We start from the raw sequence: 22,991 nt of genomic DNA on the forward strand, positions 1-22,991 counted from the left end.
GCCTGGCTGGATGGTAGTATGAGTATGTTTCTATTTTTCTACATGCGTGCGTGTTTAATAGGAGGAGCATACTCTTCTGTTTGAGTGTACACTACTTAATGTGCCTGTTAGTACAGTAAGTTACCCCCTTGCTCTATAGAGAGACACTGATGTTGCGTTACAGCTGTAATATGCGTAGAGTCTTGCACAACTCTCTGTAATGTTTTTACAGTGATGATGACCTTGAAGGTTTGAAAAAAAAAACACAACGAAAAGCATGTGCTTAATTGTGTGTGAGGCAGCGTGAGTTGTTCCACTTCACCCAGTGGATGAGGAGATAAGTACCTCTGTGGCTGATGGCAAGATCAGTGTCCATGTATGATGATTCATCTCAAGCACAAGAGATGTTTGCATGCCTTATATGTATATTATGCAGTTGTCTTTATGCAGTTGTTTTTGCCATCTCAGCAGCACTTTGTCTGCTTTTCCTGGTCACATTGCTAACAAGTTCTGCAGAGTTTGGAACAGAGAGACTCTTTTGTTGAATCCCATCCACTGAGTGAGCAGTCAACCAGAGAAATTCTGCACTGTTCCGTTTTCTCTCTGTACCCCTATCATCGTCCCCAGAATGTGGAAATAGTTTTCCTCTTTTTCCCCTGTCAGAGGCTCCCAAATGGAACCTCCTGTGATCCAAGTGAGATGCTGGCCTAATGTGTAAATGGGAATGAAGAGCCTTTATAGGTATTTCTGCAGTGCTGGTTATGCTTTCCTCCTCTTTTAGAGTCAAATCACATTGGATTCAGAGCTAAGAAGAGGCAAAAGGATTTTGCTATTTTTCATTTTTGTATTTGTGTTATATTTTGGTGGGATCCTGTGGGTTTGTACCAGGCACCTTCTTCACCTACATGGAGCTGGCTCCATGACTCCTGTGCCCTGCCCTTGTTTCAGGCCCTGAGTTTGTGGTGCTTGGGCTCAAGTCAGACTTGTTAATATATGATGGCACTGCAAGTATATTCAGTACAAGCAGGGGTTGCAAATAGCACTGTACAAAGCTGACTATTGTCCAGACCATAAGTTCATAAGATTACTTTGAAATGCAAGAGGACCCTGGCAGATGCTCTGTGTATTGCATGTCTGCCCTTACGCTGTCACACGCCCTGGTCACTTCTGCATGGTCTCTTGTCAGTCAGACACTATATCCTGGTATGATAGGAGCTGGCTATAAACTTACAACTATAAATCTGTTGGGACCACAGTGGTAGTCTGTCAGTGCTGTGCAGGTGGCAAGTGCTCAATTAGCTTCTTGCTGGATAATATGTATTTTTTAATTTTATGCTTCTGGCACAGCTTGTGTTTCTGCCGTGATAAAGCCTGTTTGGTCACAGTGGAACAGCTAAGTTGACAGTGTTTATGGGACATTCTTTCCAATTGCTGTGGTCTAAACACATGTACAGCAGCATTGAGTTACTTCTGCCTGGAAATAAGCCATAGAGCTATATATAAATTATATTGGAACTGCTGCAGTAATGTTGTTGATATAAATATAAGAAGGGGGTAGCACCAGGGCTTCCCTTCCATAGAACTGGCTCAGGAGGAATTCCCTGTGCCCCATAATCAGTTGAAAAGATGGGGGAAGGTGGCTGAAAGCAGTAACACAATATTGTATGACCAGGCTTCAGGAAAGAGCGTGAAACTCTTAAGTACTTGGGTATGAAGCACTGGGTTCTTCTGTGGTGATTGCTCAGTTCTTCTCTCTTGTGGTGTAACACCTGCCAGAAATCCCATAGAGTTCAGTTCGTAGTGACCTAAGCCACAAGTTTGTTCTGTGACTCCGAAACAAACGTTCCATTTTCTTTAACTCTTTCTGGCTTCCTCGCCCCTGTTCCTGGGGAGGTCTGAGCAGTTGTTTGCCCTGGTCATCATGTTGTGGCGATGTCTTGAAGTGATGCTGATGTGTGGCTGGGATTCTCAGATGCATGGGGCATGACAGCAACATGCTGTCAGCTTCTGAATCTTGTGAAGTATCACTGCTTGGCACTTTCCCTAGATGGTCTGAAAACAAACTGCCTCCTATAGTTTCTAAGTATCTGTCTGGTTCTTTGTACAAAATTGGTTAGTAAAAGCCTTTGCTTGGTCAGCGTGTGCTGATATCTGTGGTGTTTTCTGTTAATAATAGATTTTTATCTTGCTCAAAAGAAATGTAGGAAGTGACCACTGTAGAAATAGCAAAATGTGCTGATTATGTGGTTTTAGTCTTTGCTCATGGCTGGTGTTATTTTCCATCTTTGAACTGTAAGTGCTTGTTTGTCTTGGCTAACTCGTAAACAGATCCTTCCAGAATCACAGAATGGCTTTTAGGTTGGAAGGGATCTTAAAGACTTTCCAGTTCCAACCCCCTGCCGTGGGCAGGGCTGTTACCCACCAGCTCAGGCTGCCCAAGGCCCCATCCAACCTGGTTTTGAACACATCCACAGCTCTGGGCAGACTGTGCCAGTGTCTCACTACCCTCTGAGTGAAAAATTTCTTCCATAAATCTAACCTAAATCTCCCCTCTTTCAGTTTAAAGCTATTCTTCATTGTCCTACCACTATCAGACTGTGTAAAAAGTTTTTTTAAGTGCTTCATTGCAGTTATCAAGTCTGAGATGACCTAAGAAGATAAGAGGCACAAAATTCAGAAGTAGAAGTGAAGTCTTTTCTTTAAACAATTGTTACAGAAAAAGCAGCAACATTGTGGATGTAAATAGCTTTTTGGGGTATAGTGCTCCATGAACAAGTTTACCATCAATCCATTCTGCTGCATTGCAGGGTGGTTTTAGTCAAATGATCAGCCTTGTTTCATCCTGCTCTCTTATCTGGCTGGTGATGGGGACTACAGCCTGGCATCATAAACACATGATAAAGCTGGTCTCCAGCTGTAGCCTACTACCTAATTGCAGTGCATACAGCAAGGAACAAGTAGAAACAGTGCAGAAACTTTGTAGCTGTCTTTTTAATTTTGGTGGAGGACATGAAACAGTTTGAGCACTGTTTAGGTAGGCTAAGTGGTTCGGTACAAATGACAGTGAATGGGGATGTTTTGACTCTAAGCATCACTTTGCTGTTCAGTCTTACTGCCTGTCCTGCAAGTGCTCATCTGCTTCTTATTATCCTTGGACAAACATACTTAAGGCCAGTAGTTCAGGTATTTCTGAACTACATGTGTCACTCAGGTATTTTGTGCAAAGTCACTGCTAAATGTTTCTGGGTATGTGAATACATCTGAAACTTTTGACTGGAAAGATGAGAATTGAGAGTAATGACTTTTTGCTAAGAGTGAAGGTCCGTGATCTTTTTTTTTTTCCTTCAGGTTCTGCTTTTGGCAACAGGAAATTTTGCTAAGAGTTAAACACATAAAACCAGAAGCACTTTGTGAAGCGTTGAAGAAAGTGCAGTTGGTTGTGTGCCTGGATCTGTGGCTTTCTGAATTTCTTGACAACTGCTGTAAAGAAATTGTGGTATTTTTTTATGTTCTGTTTTCTCTCCATATGGCAGGAGTTCTAGGTGGCAGCACAAACAAAAAGGGGTTTTAAGCCTTTGAATAAAATTGCTTCCTCTGAGTGTGCTTTTACTTCCTTAGTTCTCACGTTTGACAATTCTACCAGTTACTCATGCTTCTGAACCTCAAGTATAGAAGAGAGACCTGCTTTGCCAGTGTTATGTCTTGTGTTTCCAGGTTTTCTGCACCTGGATAGCAGCCTGTGCCCTTTTCCTTTTTGTTGGGTTACCTTTGGCTTCTGAAACAAGTGAGCTTGTGGTTGGACTGCTGTGCCTCTCATTTACAGAGTCTGTTTCATTCAGAAAGGAAACTGAAGAGGCACTTGAGGAAAATTACAGGCAGAATTGATTGAAGGCCAAAGAATGTAGAGAAGGTGAAGCGCTCTAAATAAATGATTTATTGTGTTTGTTTAGGAATGCTTTGTAGCTGTCTTAATAACTTTTTTTTCACTCAGTGCTGTTTTTTTGTCTAATGATGTTTTCCTCTGTAGGCATGGAGGGAGAGACAATAGGGTAATGCTTCTTGCTGCTGAATTGCATGGGGAGTTATTCCAATCTTTAGGGTTTTGGGTCTAGTCCATGAAATCTGTAACAAATCCTTATTTTTTTGGAAAAACTAAGCCACATTCTGCATCTGAGATAGGTATACACAGAGTGACAACTGTCAGCATGCAGCAGCGTGCATCTTTGGAGCAGAAAGCAGGCCTGTGGTGGTGCTCTGGGGAGGGAAATGGATATACTGGGAGCCTGGAGCTCCATCAATGTGGTGCTCCTCTGCAGCTGTGCCTGAGCAGCTTCCTAGAGTGGTTGTAAATTGGGCTTGTAAATTGTCTTTCTAATGCTTGTGAAATGCATGCTGAACCAAGTGGGCCAAACAGTGAAACAAAGTTCCTGCCATATCTCCTGCTCATTTTTACATCAGCAGTCTCTGTTAATTATTCTTCGGGCCTTTTTGGTTCCCCTGACTTAAGCACTGGGGCAGGGACACCTCAGCAGGGTACCTAGAAGCATGCAAGGGTTGTTGAGGAAACAGTCAAAATCAGTGCTTGAGCAGTTCGCTGCTGTTTGTTTTCTCAGTCTTTGGCCCTTGTTCATATGGATTCTTCCTGCTGGAGGAAGTTGTCTCCTTTCTGGCCAACAGGAGAAATCTCTTGGGTGCTTGGTAGGCATGTTGGCTAGCAGATGCGAAGTGCTGCTTAATTCTAGTGTGCATAAAAGGCTGTTGATGATAAAGGCTCTCTGTAAGAAGCTTATTTCTCAGGGCAGAGGGCAGGGAATGGAGGAAGGGATTGCAGAGAGCCAGGCAGTGAGTGGTAGCTCGGGGGTAGGGAGGGAGCTGGTGACTGCTTCTTTATATCCTGATTGGTGTGGGAGAAAAACGATCTCTTATATTCCTTTGATTCATTTTTAAGCATTCTTTTACATTTTTGTCCCTAATCTCAAGCAGGAGTGAGGTTCAGCATGGTCTGAGCTGCTGGAATCTGGGAGGAAGTTCAGGTTATTCCCAGCTCTGCCACTTGTTTGTTACACAGTGATTATCAAGACATTTCTCCTCAGTGTGTGGTTTTTTTTTTTCTTTTTTTCTTTTTCATCTAGTCCTCTTATATCTGGTTATAGATTGCAAGCTGTGTGAGAGTACTTGTTGCTGTGAACACAGGACACCTTCCTGTTTGTTGTGATTTCTCACAACTAATGTGAAACAAACAATACATAGTCCAGAAGATGTTTAGGGAGAGATTGAATGCTGATCTCTTTATGACCTGCCTCTTTCCATGTGAATGTTGTCTACATGATAAATGCTGTGTACTCCTGTTGTATTTATTTTCCAACCTTGGCGTCTGTTAAATTGCTGATGTGAGAGTTTTCCTTTTTTTTTTTTTTTTAATGTAGTTTAAATTTGCTTACGGCAAAATCATTTTCTAATCTCCTGAGGATGTAAGAATTTACTTTCCCCTATAAAGTCACTGCAGTCTTAGGGCAGTGCATGCGTGGGAGGTCAAGGTGCCCAGCCCTGAACAAGTTCTGGTGTTGAGGAAAGAGCTGCCAGGTGCTGCAAGGTAAGCCCTGACCTCCCGTGGAGAACAGGTAAGGTATTGGAGTATAGAAAGCTCAGGCTTTTATCTTCAGAGCATATCTTTAACTCTTTCCCAGAGACTTAAGTATGCTGCTTGAAGCTATCCCCTTCTCCGAAAGACCTGATGAGTTGCCCTTGTGCCAGTGAGGGCAGGGTATGGACAAGATTTAGAATGATGGCTCAGAAATGGCAGTTGATGACTTCTTAGGCAGAACTGCTGTGTAAATCAGTGATGAAGGATAAAAAATCAATTGATTTGGCATGACATGTTGTGAGTGAATGAAGAAATCACAAATGAATTATGAGTGTCTCCTTAGACAAGCTGATTAAGATGCTTTCCTTCACCCTATGTAGTTTACTATTGTAAGAACAAGCTCTGCCACCACATCTTTCCCCACGTCCCTACAGACTTGGACAAACAGTACACAAATGCTTTTAAACCAAAAATAAATGCCAGTGATAAGAAATACAGGAAACCAGGGACAGAAGTTTCAGTGTGGTACTTTAATGAAGTATTTTTCCTGTTCTGGTTTCCCTCAGCAGGGTTAACTGTGAAGAGGGCTCTTGGAGCCCTCCCTTTCAGTGTGTCTGCCCCGTGTCCATGTTTAGTTTGAATGTATGTGTTGTTTATAGAGTTCAGCACGGAGTGATTTAGGACTGAGCTTCTCACCACGGCGATATCAGTGTTGGAAACTCTGTGTTACGGCCCATGTGTTTAACTTCCCTGGAGTCGGGAGCTATGCGAAGCTGCCGCTGTTCCCTTGGAGCGGCTGCCTGTCCTGCAGTGAAGCTGTGGACTTTTAACTCCTGGCTGTTTGTGTTTAGGAGTGGCCCAGCTCAAGGTTGGGGCTCTGGAGTGGGACTATGGTAGAGGTGTGGTGGGAGAAATCCTGCCAGCCCTTGCCTGAATCCCCGTTCTGCTGTTTTCCTTTCCCTTGTCTCTCCTATTGTCAGCACTAAACTCTGTGTGAAACAGAGGGGAAAATGACTGTGGAGAGAGCCTTTCTCATCTGAGAAGTGATGATTAACGGTGATAAACAGTGACCCTTTCACTTGGAGAACCGTTTGCTCCTGCTAGATTTCAAACCCTTATATGAGTAACTGAAATGCTGCCCAAGGGAGCTGTAGTAATTTATTTTTTATTTATTTTTTTTCACATTTTCCTCTTACTGAAGCACTTTCTTTGCCTATGTTCAGGCTTTGTGCCTGGATTTGGAGAAGGCTAACATAACACTGTCACAAAGTCATCCTGCTTCCTTTGATCTCCACTTTTGGGACAGATTGATGGGGGACCATTGCAAGTCTTCGCCTGTATTTAATCCTCTCACAGATACTTCTCCCTGCTAGGGGAGGTGAACTGGTTCCTTTTTCTACTAAGAGGAATCACTGGACAAATTGACTATGTGGGAGGCAGAAGTCTACATGAAGTCTGGTATGTCACCTGCTCTCTTGGCTGTTTGAAAACTTAATACGTGTTTACAAATTGGAATAATCTGTTTCTTGTGAAGAAGTGATCCTGCACAAGTCCAAGTCCTGAGAACTTGGAGTATGACTTCTTTGCAGGGTGCGTTTCTGTTTCCCAGAGGGTTTGCCTGCTTATTGGAGAAGGTCAGATTGACTCCATGTGTATACGCACTCCGAAACAAGTCAGGATTGACACTTGATGTGCCAGCAAACCTGCAGCCTGTTTGATAATTTTTTCTTTATTTTAAAATAAACATTCATCACACTATCTTCTCTTGCATCAACAAAAAATTCCCCACGCAGAAATCAAAATAGCGTAATCATAACATTGACAAAAGTGGACAGTTTGCACACACACTCCACCCCTTGTCTCTTTACGCTTTTATATTTCTGAAGCCTGGATATTCAGAACCTTTTGTGTAATGCCATGGAAGTTTGCGTTGCGCAGCTTTTGTGGCTAAGATGATGGCTGAATGGGAGATGCTGCTTTGCTATGGCTGTAGCCAGGGTTTGCTATGTTACATGGAACCTTTCCTCACCCTGCAGTGTTTTAGGAAGAAATTGGACCTTGGTGTGGGCATGGCAGTGGGAAGGAACAAAATAATTAAGGATAATTTCACAGAGAGAGTGGTAAGGTGCTGGAACAGGCTGCCCAGAGAGGCTGTGGATGCCCTGTCTGGAGATGTTCAAGAGCAGGTTGGATGGGGACCTGGGCAGCCTGGTCTAGTATTAGATATGGAGGTCGGTAGCCCTGCCTGTAGCAGGGAGTTGGAGCTTGATGATCCTCGGTGTCCCTTCCAACCCAAACCATTCTATGACAACTAGGTCACACTGTAGAAACTGGTAGGAAATCAACCACCTGTGTATCATGTCCTCTTTTGCAGGCCACAGGGACATTTGCACGTGACATTTGCTCTTTTGCTGTGGCTGCTTCTAGAGGTGCTTTTAATAGTGTTCCTGCCTCTTCCCCAGGGCCATGCATTGACATTTATGGCCTCCCTGGGCCTGCCTTATTCCAGGTGCACGAAGTAGAAGGCAGAGTGCAGATTCAGCACGTAGCCTCTGACAGCTGGGGCTGACGGGTCAGGAATGCAGTCTTGACAGCTGGAATTGGACTGAAAGCAGCGAGCATGGAGGGGAGGCCAGAAGGGGAGAGAAGGCAAGAGGGGGGGTGCGGTGAGATGGACAACATGCACGCACACTGTGTTCAGGCATGTATAAGAAAATGGCCTGCAGGGATCCTGTGTTGTTCATGTTCCCTTTTTTCTACCTCTGGTCACGTTTCGTTCCCTGTTCTCTCAGCTGCCTGGATCTTCTTTAATAAATATGCATTCACATCCATTGTAGTGACACCAGGCAGAGCCATTAGAACTGAGGCTCGGCATTTTCATGAGAAACCCAGCCCATACCACCTGTGCTTTTACACAGGTTCACAAATGTAATATTTCATCTAATTCAATGATTCAAATCCTTTGGACAAGTCAGTTTGTACCAACTACTCTTTAGGCTAAGGTGTGTTGGTTGTGATTTGTGTTGTGGAAAATCATTCCCTGTTGTTCTTTAAATGACTATATGGAATATCAAAATTATTTTAAAATGGCTACTGCTTGTTGAAGATAATGATATTCTGATCAGGTTTTTGTTTTTTTAATTCGTTAAAATAATGAAGGCTCATTCAGTGGCCAGATGTCGCTCTGAATCCTTTAAAATTCAAATTGAGCATAGGCTAGAAGCACCTTGAAATGTTGCACCAGGTTTGTGCTGTGAGGATTGTATCTGATGGTATTGGGATGGTTCCTGGAGGCTGTGGATGTAAGCCTGCAATGGCAGCTGTAAGCAAGGCTTGTGGGACTTACTGGAGAAAAAACGAGACTTGTCTTTTATGTCAGAGGCATCTTGAACTGGTCCTGTGTTGGAGCTTGCCTTACTATTGCTTTTGCGGGTGTAATATTATAAACAGGCTTGTTAAGGCAGCACCCAGTGCCAGCAAAGAGTACTGAGGAAGAGAAGGTTCAGGCCAGAGAGGACAGAATTTTTTATTTATTTTTTAAATAAAAAAAGAATTTGTGCATATTCAGACAAATAAGGGAAGAAGCTCTTGGGTAGGTGAGGGGCAGAAACCAACCCAGTGGAGCTGGGTGTTTTTATTCATTGCCTGCTCTTGTAAGACAACCCCTACAGTTAATTCCATCCCTCCCTTCTCAACCCTCTCTTTGCCAGGTCAAACCCAAAAACTCCAGCTCACAGAAAACAAACAGAGGAACCTGGGCCCAAGCCAGACCTTTGCGTGTCAAGCTCAAATACAAAATGAATATTTCACAGCTGTGTTATAAAGCCCTGAAATGAAGACTTTACATTGCAAATGCTGACAGCCCCTTAAGTAGAACAGTATACTGTAATTAGTGTTCTGTGTCTAATGTGTCAGACGAAACACAGCAGAGCTAAATGTAAAACTTCAAGCCTTTGTTTTTGTACAGCAGTAACAGGAGATCAGACAGCGTGTTCAGACAGTAGATTAGAGCCCACAACGTGCGTGCTGGTCCCTGGAAGTTAAATGTGTTTTTTTTTTTTTTTGTGTGCTGGGGCTCAAGGGCTTCAGGAGGGATGTATGAACAGGGCCAGCTGTGAGATTTGGCATTGTGTATTAAATTTCACTTATGTAAGAAATAGATAGCTATTTCTTAGATGCTAACAATGTACAGCTACAATGCATTTCATGTGTCACATTCTGGAGTGCACAGATAGAACTTTGCTATGTTGCAGCATGGAAAATACGTTGGCTGCACTGTTAAAAAATTTGGTAACATTATGTGGGGAGTTGGATGTGAAAGTCACCACATTGTTGTGAAATCTAAGCCTGATTTTGGAGTTCTCTATTGGTGTATTGCCATAGCTGAAGAATAACTGGGTTTCAAATCTGGCTGGTGAAAGTATTTTTTTTCTCAAGTGAAAAGAGCAGGTAGTTATGTAGCTGCTCCTCAAGCAGGTGGTAACTGATTACTTGATGGCCATTGTATTATGCTGGGGAAGGCTTTCTAAAGCAATCCTCATAGTTTGTATCTCAGGGATTTCTGTGTGCAGCACTTTCTCAGAAACCCATATTTTTGCACGTATGTTATTAATAGACCCACACTCTGTTGGGAGAAGGATGAGGGCAGGCACATCATGCAGTGGATGAGAGATGAACTCTGATGGATGTTGTCTTTTCATGCTGAGTCGGTGCTGTTAGTTAATTAAATGGATTCAAAGTTAACTGTGTTACACACAGGCCCACAAGAGGGCTTTTAAAATAGATTCTGTCTGCGTGTGGACATTTATTGAAGTAGCCATTCTGGAGTGTAGTGGAATAATTGTACTGCGAGAACTTCCTTTGAGGATGCTCTTGTTCATGAATAATTGCTCACAGAGGCATAGATGGAAAAGATGGGGTTGAAACAAGACCGTTGATTCAAGAATAGGATTTCCCTTTCCATAGGAGAGCAAAGAGAATGGGGGTTACATTTCCAAGCACATAGCAGCTGGAGTTCTTATCTATGACTTTATTGTGCTGGATGACCTACCTCTTGGCTGTTTGTAAATGATTCAGATATCAAAAAGGCAGATCAAGTATAAGGTACTAACGGGAGAAGAAAACTGAGCACGAACCAGAAGACCCTATTATTCTGCTCTGTAAACAGCTACTGCACTCACAACTTGAAAGCTGTATGAAGTCTGGATGTTTTCTTATTGATCTTAGGAAAGACATAGTGGGCCTCAAAAGAGGTTCGCAGAAGGGTGTCAGAAGTGATCAAAGATAGAAAGTGGTGTTCAGGGGAATCACTGAGTAAGTGGAGATTCTCCTGCTTGGAACACAGATGACTCTGGGGTGATAGAATACCTCCTTGAAAGTCACGTGTGACCTAAAGATGGTAGATGGAGATTGGCTGTTCAGTTTCTCTTCCAGCACAACAGTTAAGGGCCTTTGAGTGACATTAATAGGAGTCAAGTTTAAAGCAGGCAATAAGAGATGGTTCTTGCAACATGTAACACAGTGGTGAAGTTCCTTGCCAAAAGATGTTCTGTGTACTGGGGTTTTAAAGATAGTTGTTCATGGTAGAGAACTCTGCTGAAATAGGTTAAAACAGAATAATTTTGAGTGGGAGATAGCAGATGATTGAGACTCAAATTGCTTTTCCTCCTCTAAAACTTTCTCTGTGAAGTCTGGATCAGATGCATCTGCTTGATGGATATGGTCTTCCTAGGCTGTAATCTCTTGCATGATGCCATTGACACTTGGACATGCAGGCAGCCCTATACTACTGTTTTTCCCTCCTCAGATGCTTTTTCGAGCATTGGAATGTTGCAGCTATCCTCTCAAAGAAGCTTTCTTTATGTCTGTATTTAAATAAATTCTATTTGTAAAGAATGAGAATGTGCCCAGAAGAGATTGTGGGTAGTATTAGCAGGAAGGAAGTAAAGTGCTGAGTCAAAAAAAAAAAAAAAAAAAAAAGCCCTCTCAAATTTACTGAGAGCATATGACTGTATGGAAGAGGGGCTGAAAAACTACTGGGCTGCTCAGTCTTTTGCTTCTGGCCTGGGAGAGTGATGGGATAACAGCATCGTACAGCCTACAGGTGAAACACTGTGAGGGATGCCTGGAATTAAAAATGTTTTTTTTTTCAGTTGAAAAGTTAATTTTCATACCTTCCTTTAAGGTGACTCTGGGCTGTGGAACTCTGCTGGCGGGCAGGCAGGCACAGAAGAGTGGTGGCAAGCTGTCATCAGGAGCAAAACAGCATCAAGGAGAGAGCTTGTGAGCTGTAGATCAGGCAGCGGTGTCACTGGCTGCTTTACCTTCTTTGGCATCCATTTTTTGTGGAAATTATTACTGTGCTCAATGGGTGTTTTTGAAAGAGTGACTTGAGGCCTGCTACTGCTCTCTAGGACCATCTGGCCTAGGTGCACTGGCCAGATGTGAACATGCAGATAGTCCCAGAGGGGTGCAAACTGTAGGGAAGAGGAGAGCATTTACTAGGAGCTGAAGAGCAGGATGGGAAATGTTGAGCTGATCCTTAAAGGATTTCTGTCCTTTAAGGCGCATGGAAACAGTTGCTTGTGGTTTGTCTTTCAACTTCCCCAAAACAGCAGAAAGAACTGAGTAAGAAACTCGTACTCTGAGAGCCAGGAGCTGCTGGTCAAATGCCTTGTTTCCTGGAAAGACAGGTGAAGCTGTAAGGGGCTAACTTAGACCAGCCTTTCAGAAAGGATTATCCAAATGCCAGCAGGAAAGCAAAGGTAGCATGGTTTTGTCTTACAGGTGTGGGCTCTTCCTTGACTTTGGGGGAGCCGTGCCTGAGGGAAGCAACTCAGACCTGCCCTTTAAGTTCCGGTGAGGATTGCACTGCACTCTACTGCAAGGCCTGGCTGTATTGAATACTTTTGCTAGTTGCAGTTCAAGACTCTGCTGATCTGATCTTACCAGGTAGAGGGGCTGTGGGAGCTTCCTAAATGATCTTGGGTTCTGAAGTGGAAGGAATAGGGTGACCTACTTAGACACTGAAATTTCTTTACCCATCTATGCAACTCTGAGTGGCTAAATTTAGATTTCTGTGTAAAATGAATGGATATCAGGAGTTGCAAGACAAGTGTTCATACCTGAAGTTCTCTTTTCTATTTTTATTTACTACGAGTGTGCCTTGAACCTCCAAATTTGAAAAAAAAAAAGTTGATATTAAAGAAATGGAGATGAGGTGGTTAACAGGTAATTACAATGCAGAATGAACTCTAGAAGCATATTGCATGTGATTCCATTTGATAGCACTTGCAAATCGCAGAGAACTGTGACTGAAAATGCCAAATGCTATTAATAGAAGCCTCAGGATGAAGTAACAAATGTGGATAGCCAGCCTCTTTTCTGAGCCTTTAATTTAGGGGAACAGAATTACAGGTTTTGTCTTGCAATTGTTTCCTGGCTTGGATGAGGGAGGTGAGGTGGCCCATTTATTGGATGTGATGACCTGAGCAAGCAAGGACACGTCTGATGATTGTGGGAAGCAATTTGGGCCAGTTTGGGAGCTATTATTGGTAACAAACCCACCGGTTTTCCAGGTCTGCAATGGCACTCTCCAGTGCTGTGGTTAACTAAGATCAGAGTTGGAAAGAGATCAGGGAATTTTTTTGTGACAGGAATATGCTGATGTACTACCTGGATGACGTATATGAATAGCAGTGTCTGTGTGGAACTGGGAAACTGAGTTTGCTGCATGAATTCCTACCTCATTTTGCCAGAACTTCAGATGTGGCATAATGTCAGACCTGTCTTATTTACCCTTTGATAGCATATCTTTATGTGAGATTTGGAAATAAATGATAGTGTGCTCCTGCCTTAATTAACTATACTAATCTTTCATTTTATCTGGCAAGTTGAGAGGAATCCAGCCGTCATCCCCCCCCCAAAGTTTGTTTGTTCTTCTGTCACCTTTTGTGACAAGTGATTGACTCTCTTGAGCCCTTATGTCACCCAGGCTGGATGTTGATCATGGAGATAAAGCGGTTGTGCCTTCTGGGCAGGGAGGTGGGAATGGAGCTCACAAGTTTCACAAGGCCCAATTTTAAATGTGTTTATCCTCCTTTTAGAGAACAAGTTGTTTTTAACACCTAAGGATTATTACTACACATGCTGAGATGTTGTAAAAACCTCCATTTGAATGAGGCTTATAGAGTTGTCTTTCAGATTCTTAACACAAGGCAAGTTTTAAAGCTAAGCCTAGGAGCAAAAGAGGGAGAATCTTTTTCAGAAAGTTAATTGTGGATCTTTTGATACAGGTATCTGTTTCTGTTGCAATAGATCTAGCAACATCTGCAGTATGACCTTGGTGGCGGTTGTCTTTTTCTAATAGGACTAAGGGTCTTTTGGAGGCCAGATGATGTTGACTGGTGGTTGAAAACTGGACCTGAAGACTGAGCTATACCTTTTGTGTTGAGCTGAATGCTGGCCTTGTGAGAAAGGTGGACTTTCCACCTCTTATATCTACAAGTACAGTTTGTTGGCTGAGCAGCCTGGGGCCCTTGCAGACTCTAGAGCAAGAGAGGAAGCTGGAGAAAGCGTGATGGGGTGATAGTGCCAAGATGAATGAATTAGAGCTCTTGGTCAGTTTCTCACACTCCTCAAAACTAGGAGGGAGTGGATTTTTTTTCCATAATGCCATGTACAGAAGGGATTTTGGTGGTACAGTTAGACAGATCTAGTAACCAGTAAAAGGGACCAGTTTTTCTTTTCCCTGTCTTTGAGCTCTCTGTGGCTTTCCCAGGCTGGAAAACAGAGAACAAAACCCATAGAACATTTTTTTTTTTTTTTTTTTTTGCTTGTTTGGCTTGCTGGGGAGGCAGTTGTTATGTCAGTGCTGGTGCAAGGGGAAGTATCAGGAAGGGAGGGAGTTGGTTGGGATAAGAGAGGAAGGAACGGTGGAGTCTCAGGAGCAGGTGGTTGTGGGATCAGCTCAACAGCAGTGTAACATGGCACTGCAGGGATAACGTGTCCTTGTGGGGGAAAAACATACCTGTTGGTGAAACTAGGTTGCTGAACTGCTGCTGAATGCTATTAGCTGCATAGCCAAGGTCGAGCAGTGCCTTTTAGGACAGTTGTGATTACAGCCAGCCTGAGCTAAAGCCTGTGCTGAGCGGTGTGAGCACAGCATTGCTAAATTTGATGTTTGCTGAGAGCATCAAGTATCTAGATTGGAATACTTGAATGGCACACGTCTCTTCCATTTCTTCTTTTGCTGTCAAGTATGCAGTTTCTATGGGAATTTAAACCTCTCTTTGTGTTATGGATTGGGGACTGATGATATGAGCTTGAATCTCAGCAAATTCTTCTTTCTGTGCATTTGTGAAGCTAAACCTATACTGAAGTATTGTAACAAACCTGGAAGAGCAGGCATCCTCCCTCACTTTCTTAAGGAACATTAAATTATTTCTTTGCTATACTGGTGAATTGGTAAATGCATTTTTAATTGTATGTTCTTATACTAAACGTAAACCCTGATGAATTTTACAAAAGTCATGATTCCAGAGATACTTATTTTATGAGGAAGGGTGACAATTGGTGTTCTCTCACTCTGTCTCAAGGTATCTGGGATATATTATTATTAAAGGGAGAAATACACTGAGTTCTCCAGAGAGTGGGGTATAATATCTTCCATTTTTGGTGTCAAGGGTTTGAAGCCAGTCCAAACTGGAAGTCACTGAGGCATGGACGGCCTGCTTTAAGTGAGCTGCTGGCACCATGGCCCTACTTTACCTGTTGAAGCAAGGCAGCCACCTAGCTCCCTAAGTGGCCTTACTTTTATGACCTTCTCCAGTGACCTGAGCCATGAGACTCGTTTCTTCACCCTACAGCTGAATTCTTAGTCTGATAAGCTATGTTGCCAGGGTAGTGTGGGGAAGCCTGCCCTGCCCTTATCTTTTGTACTGCACGTTGATATAAATATAAGATGTTGGTCTTCAGGGCAGCCATTAATGATAGTGGCAATTTTACAATGGTGCCTGCTTATGCAGCGTCCATGCCTTAAGGCTTTAATCAAATGTAATTTAGATGATGATAATTGAAAACAGAAGACTGTGATCCATGAATTTGGCAGGGACAGCAGTCCTGCAGAGGAATGTATGTTTAAAATATATAATAAATAAAATCGAGCTGCACAAATGCAAAAGAGAGTAATTTTGTGTCTGTAAGAAGAATCCCAAGACAAAAAAAGCTGGTTTATGCTCAGATGTTGAGTCCTTTCATGCCACATACCAGATTTTGTGCAGTGTAATCCCACTTCAATCTTTTGTTTTGAGAAACTGCTGAATTCTGATGCTTCCTCTCCCAGAGCATGCTCCCTGAAAAGTCTTATTCTCCCTTGTCCAGGCAACTTTTATATTTGCTTACCCTGGCTGCTTGTCACAGAGGTCTGGTTATAAATTTCTGTATCTTCCAAGTAGCTCTACCCAGTTGTCTTTTATTTCCTAAAATAGTTGAGATCTTTGCTTGGGGGCAAAGCAAGCATTTTGATTTATCCTCTGTTGAATAGGTCATTGGTATGTGAGTTTTTTAACCCAACAATATGAGCTGTTCTGTCTCTCGAGATTCGTGGAGAGGGATGTGCTGGTCCACCGGATGTGGTTTCCAGTTTAAGCACTGTGTGGAAAAAATTGGCTATTCGGTACCTAGGAATATGGAGTTGGGACCACACTGCACCACCTACCAGTGGATGGAGAAGATAAAGAGAATGGGTCAACCTGGAAAAGACTTCCAGAGAAAGAACTGTAGTATAGTGCTGCTTGTTGTAGGAAGGTGGGAATCACATGTGCATCCCAGCTTCTCACTCCATACTAGTTATTGCTTGCTGTCCTCTACAATACATGGCAGTGCTTTGGCACAGAGGAATAAATAGTAGATCAATAACTGTACCCCAGCAGTATTTTACCATGCCTACGTCGAAAATAGGACTTGTTTATCCTTACTCTGTGCCTGGGTGCTTGTCAATGACTTTCTAGAATATGATTCTTCTCAATGCGAGTCTGTTAGTGTCTGCATATGGGTCCATTTGAACTGTACTCATATCTCACAATACTACTTCTTTTCTTTTTCACATGCTCTAGGTGACTTTGGAGAAGGTGCTGGGGATAACTGTGTCGGGAGGCAGAGGATTAGCCTGCGACCCCAGAACTGGCCTCGTTGCTTATCCAGCTGGGTGAGTCACTAACCGTATTCTTTAAAGCTGAGATTAACAAAGGCTGGGATGACTGCATAAGGTCCAGGCTATTTCCAGTGCGGTAGGTAGAATTCTATAGGTAGAATTCACCATTCCTTAGTCTCCTAACATAGAGGTCAATTATGAGCATCAGCACTGCTAGTATAATTAGGAAAGGAGAAGAACTGCATCTTACCTGCCAAGTTTTAACGATATCCTTTTATGGAATCCCTTTCCCTCCTCTTGCTCTAAGCTAGGTGTTAAATACATTGTGGGCTTTTTAACTATGCTCTGTAGCTTGCTGACCTTGCTCATAACTCAGTGGGATGGATGCTCAAGCCTGTGAGTACCTAATGGAGCAAATGCTGCTTTCAGTGAGTTGACAAACCCTTGTTGTGCATGCCCTGCAGTTTATAACTTGTTCCTTATCCAAATGTGGAGAAAGAACTTAGGCTTCATGTGGGCAGCTCTTTGCTTATAGGTTCTTTGAAGTGCTTCCCATCAAATTTGCAAATTGAGATATCTAGATGGAGACACTGGACAGCAAAAGAGCTATCTAGAGGGCTGAGGGCTGTACAGGTGGCTTTGTGAGTTGCATGTTTAGCAAAATTGTAGACGTTCTGGACTGGATCCTGATCTTGCTGAAGACAGATCTCACTCAGAACGTGTCTGTAGAGGAGCAAATCCTGTCAGAGTTGCTGGACTGTGGGATGCGACTCATGTGAAGGAAAGTAGTACCTTAAAACTCAAAACTTTCCTTAAAACTCTCAACTCTTGAGATTGGACTTGTTGCAGTAAGTCTGTATTTTTCTTGTATGGGAGAGAGCAGGACTGGACATACTCCTGAGTTTTGGACTGACCAGAGCTGAGCAAGGAGGAAGGATCTCCTCCCTTGAGTTGTTTGCATTGTTATTCCTAGTGCATCCCAGAAGAATATTGGCCTTTTTCGTCGCAAGGGTATGATGCTGACTTACGGTCTGATTGTTCACCAGGACCCTGTAGTTGTTCTTCTTAGAACGGTTTTGCAGCCCATAAATCTCCATCATGTACTGGTTCCATGGAGTTATTCTTCTCTTGGTGCAGGACTTGGCATTTCCATTGGTTGAACTTCATTAGGTTCCCACTGGCCCAGTTCTCCAGCTTGTCCAGGTTGCTTAGAACAACAGAACAGCACTCTGCTGTGTCAGCCACTCCTCCTGGTTTTGTATCATCTGTGAACTTGCAGAGTGTGCACTCTTCCTTGTTGTCCATCTCACTAATATGGAGATAAAACAGTAACGGCCTCTTTATCAGCTCCTGGGGTGTATCACTACTGACTTGCCTGCAACCTGTGCTGCTGATCACAACCCTCTGGGCCTGGACATTCACCCAGTTTTCAGTCTACTTTGCTGTGCACTTACCTAACCTGTACTTTGTCAACTTGTCTATAATAATGCTATGAGAGACAATGCCAAAGGCCTTATTAAAGTCAAGGTAAACAACATCCTCCACTCCCCGCTTTTATGCCAAGTTAGTCACCTCATTGTGGAAGGTTATGTTACTTAAGCATGATTTTCCCTTCATAAATCTATATTAACTACTTTATCATCTTCTTGTTTTTCATGTTTCCTTGGGATTTGTTTCCAAGATTAGTTGCTCTGTCACATTCTTAGAGATTGAGATGAGGCTAACCAACCTGTAGTTCCTGACATCTTATTTGCACTTCTTGAAGATGGAAATGACATTTTCCTTCTTGCATTGTTCAGGAATTTCTCCCAGTCCCCATGACCTTTGAAAGACAAGTGCCCTTGCAGTGACATCAGTCCTATCTATGAAGAGGCCATTTTGATTGCTATACCTAGGCTTTTCAAGATCCAAAGAAGGTGAGGATGTAGTCTAAGCTGCATTTGGTCAGAGGAACTTCTGGTTTGCAGTACCCACAGGTTATCCTGTCTGCTCTATTCTCTTCTCCCCAGTATATTCCCACTTCTGTAAGGAACATTTGGCAGCAATGTTTCTATTCCTTGTTAGCATTCATTAGCTGTGGTTCAGAGCCATGTCATCATTTGAGCTCTATCAATGTTAAAGCAAAAGAGCTTCCAAGGGAACCTCGTGTGGACTTCTGAGAGAGTCCTGAAGGTAAATGCAGATGAACAAATCACAGTTTGACTCCTTGGGTTTCTGCAGTGTGTTGAGACTCTAGCTGAATCTTACAAGGCCATTCTCTTATCGTGGAGTGTGAGTTTTTTCCTCTTATCTTAAAACTTTTATATTTTTTGTTAAATGAAAGTTTGCGATCTGCATGTGCACTTGACAGCATCTTTTATGCCTGAACTCTTCAGAGACAGGCAGATAGATTACAGAGTGTGTCACCTCTTCTTCTGCATCTTTGCTGACACTGAATATATTTGCACTGGAGGAGGAGGAGGAGAGGGAGAGAAGAAAACAAGAGCACTAAGCTGAAATGGATGGTCTTGGATAGCTAAAGATAACAGTGACCTCCTCTGATGAGCTGGTACATGCCAAACATGAATGTAATGAAGTATGAGGGCACCTGGGGATTCCTTTGGATAATTAAAAGCCTAAGTGGTTCCTGAGGACTTTGCAGAGGAATTCTTGTTCACATCTGGTGGTGGTATCATTTCATGGCCCAGGCAATATGCCAGATGTTTTGTTACAGTGTAATGACCTAGGTGACGTGCTGCTCATGTGCCATAGCTATTCTGTCTTGTGATGCCAGTGTGATTTACTGCACACAAAACTATCCTTTTGTGCTGGTTTAATATAGCATTTGTTAAGAAGTCAAAACATGAGGAAGGTATGGGTGTAGACCTTATTATAAGGTGCTGCAAATTCAGTTTGTTAGTATTTGTCTTTCCCTCCTATTCTTATTTTTAGTGGATTTGTCTCACATGGATAATTTGCAAGAATCCTGGCATTACTAGTTCATTGACTGTATTTATTTTTGTTCCTATTTGAATTTACTGGACAGGGAAGCTTCTTACATGTGGCTGATTTTTGCAGACTGGGTAAAGTTCACGACCTGTCCACACAACTTGGTCATCCTTCAGTGGTGCTCAAGGTACTCCAGTGATTTCCTCAGCTCTCTACTCACCTACTGAAGTTTTGCAATCCTGACATGGAGAAGTTTTGCTTCTCCAGTCTGTTGTATCCCTGAAAGCTAACTTACGTAACAACCCTGTTTTCCTAAGAACACTTTCAACACACCTGGTTTAATTTGGTTCAGATCAAAACAGTTGCTGCAGGCATCCTGACTTCATCCAAACCAGGCACATGAATGTTTGTTTGAATGAGGACTTGTGCCTTAGAAGTTTAGGCTTTCTTTGAGCAGAATTTTACTCTGGTCTCTTGTTTTTGTCTAAAGTATTACTATTATTGTTTATTAAATGATTGCTTTTCTGGATTTTCACTTTTCTGGTAATTTTGATTCTCCTGAAAGAAGCAATACAACACAAGCTTGTTCCAACTCCATAATGGTGCCTATGGGCTGAATGCTGCATTATTACTTTGTTTCCTTCTCACTGGCTTTTTATCCTTTTTCTCCTTTGACTCTAATGAGACTATCACTTCTCCAGTGGCTGCTTTGCTGCTCTGATATTGTTTTAAAGTGATGCTTGTGTTGAAGGAGGCTTTTTATTCTTCATGTCTGCCAAGACGGCCAAAGCACAGAGTGCTCTAGATATTTTAGGCCACTGCTTTCATATAAGGCTGTTGTCTTGGGAGACAAGACAACATAGGAAAGAAAACTACCCCCCTCCTTCTCTGAAAGTCTTATATCTGCCATCCATGCTTGCCTGTTCAGCTGACAAGCAATATAAACCCAGCACTGCCTGATTTGATCTGTTAGTGTTATGCAGTGACAAAGTCATCCTTCTTGGAGGAACAAGCAGAAATCTGTTATTTCTTATAGCATGCTTTGTCTATTTTTTTTTCTTTAATCCATTTTTTCCCAATTCCTTTTTCCTTATTCTTCTTTCATTTTGCTTTATTTCACCTTTCTTTCTTTTTTTTTTTCTCTTCCCAGTAGCTAGTTGAGGTTCCGTTTCCTAGAAACAAGAATGGAAACAAAGCTAAGAAAATCCTCTGAGGTTACTGATGACTAACATTAAAAAATGGAGAGAAAAAAAAAAAGAGAGAAATTCTTGAAGAGGAAAAATGTCTGCCATTTAAATTCCACACCAGCTGCTCAGATTGCTTGAATCAGCTTATCTGTGTTTTAGTTTTTTTAGGTGAAGGGGAGGTGAATGTGGGTGTGGTTTTTGTTATTTTTTTTAAGCCTTGTAGGCTGGTGGGGCTGATTTATTTCACTTCTCTTTGTTCGTCTTTCCTTGGCCTGCAGTTGATCGTGTGAGCTGGTTGAGAACCTTGTCCTCATGTGAGGTACCTGCCTGCTGCAGAGAACAGCCCATGCTTTTCCTCTGCTCATGCAGAAAAGTAGTGCTTTGCACTGTGCTGCATACAGTGCCTTTTAAACTTTTAGGCTCTTATGTTCTCATCATCCTAGGCCTCTGTCCAGCCCTGATTATCAACTCCCAGCTATTCTGATAAAAGTCAGGGATTTTTCATGTTAGTCTTCCTTGCTGGGGAAATCTGTATTTGATACATAGTACCTGGAATGAGTTGCTGAGACTCAGCCTTCAGCTCTCGGGGATGACTTTTTACATGCTACAGATCTAAAATCAGGCATGGGTTTAATCCGCAGAGACAGTAAACTGAGTATCTTCAGGTTTCTCTCAGAATTGGCTGTTGTCAGTACAGACGCAGCCCTCTGTGCATGTGCAGTACATCTGCTGAACAAGTGAGTTGGACACTCCCTTATACTGCAAACATTTAATACTGTAACATCCTTGTTTGCACAAGGGAAGGGAGGATGATAAAGGAGTCATATGATCAAACTTAAATGAAGATCTTGTTTCTTCTCATGCTGGTATTTGCCACAAGATCTTCTCCTTCAGTCCTATTGCCTTGAGTTTTTTGAAACAAGACAACTAATATTCAGAAATAACTATTGTTATGATGGGTTCAAAATGAGAAAACTACATGGCTAATTCAAATTTTAGTTTACTGCAACTGTCCCATTTATGTTGGATGCTGCTCTCATGTGCCAGCCTGTGCTGCAGCAGTATTGAGCCCCAGTCGCTCGTTCTCATTTCATCTCTGTTCCTCCACTCATCCCCAGCACGTTCACAGTACTGAGTGGAAACTCTTGAATTCAGTCAGCCCTTCTAAGTCATAACTCTCCTGGCACCCTCTCCATGTGGATCCAAGTAAAAGCCAGGTCTTGCACCAACAGGCAGTGACAACAGTCTGTGTCACAGCAGCGGGAGGAAGGGGAGGAGCACAGCAGGAAATGAGTGCATCGGTTTTAATCCTTCCAGGAGTCTGCTCAGCACGTGTGGAGCTGTCTCACATAATTGAGCGGTAACTCCCACTGGAAGCTGAAGAGCAAGGACTTTGTTTTATTTTTCCAGAAGTGGTTGTTGGTTTGCTCCCAAACACCTCTTTCCAATTCCGGTAGACAAGTCGTTTCCAGACGTGCACATGTGGAATCTTGGAATGTTTTAGTCATCATTTTCCATCGTTCTATAGATAATTTATTAGGTCGTGTGGTAATCTATCAACTGAGAAGAATTTCCCTTTACACTAAGCTGCATAAAACCCACAATGAAAGAATAACATTGAAGATAGACATTGCATAATGTTACAAGGCATGATGAAGATGCTGCCTTGCTTTCTTTCTTTCCTGTGTTAAGTGAAAGGTTTCGGACAGTGTGGTACTGGAATGAATTGTGAGAGGAAAATCTAGTAGACCACTGACCACGGTAAAATTCAAGACTTATGAAAGCTGTGGCCAGGTTAGAGTTGAAGGCTACATGCAACAGTGAAATCCTAAGGTGACAGGCATGACTGCCTTACTTCAGGGCATATTTTTCTTATTAACTGATTATTTTGCTTGGACGCCACAGTACTGGTCAGCTGCAAGATCCGCTTTGTAGATCATCTGTTACCTCTTTGTACAGGTGTGGTTTGTGCGAAGTTCTGCAGCTCTGTGCAGGTACAATTCTTCACTCATTTTTGTTAGCAGTAAATGATAATACTGTTGGACCCTGTCCCATGTGCAGCTTGAATAGGTAGAGAGACACTACAGTACTTGAACTGCTGGATAACAAGTATATAAATGCATTTCTGCTGGTGTTGGCTCCTTCAATTTTATTTTATCCA

General features: G+C 42.6%; 1 protein-coding gene across 7 annotated transcripts in view; it reads left to right on the forward strand.

Moving 5' to 3' along the window:
• The window catches only part of MAPKBP1 (mitogen-activated protein kinase binding protein 1), an 88,000-nt gene that overhangs the window by 10,948 nt on the left and 54,061 nt on the right, over positions 1-22,991 (forward strand). For all 7 annotated transcript variants that reach the window (XM_052696233.1, XM_052696235.1, XM_052696240.1 and 4 more), the window contains exon 3: positions 16,678-16,769. In XM_052696233.1, the coding sequence (XP_052552193.1) occupies positions 16,678-16,769 (92 nt within the window). The remainder of the gene's footprint in view (positions 1-16,677; positions 16,770-22,991) is intronic.

The sequence above is a fragment of the Tympanuchus pallidicinctus genome, unplaced genomic scaffold (assembly GCF_026119805.1).
Source record: "Tympanuchus pallidicinctus isolate F22 unplaced genomic scaffold, pur_lepc_1.0 scaffold3, whole genome shotgun sequence".
NCBI lineage: Eukaryota > Metazoa > Chordata > Aves > Galliformes > Phasianidae > Tympanuchus > Tympanuchus pallidicinctus.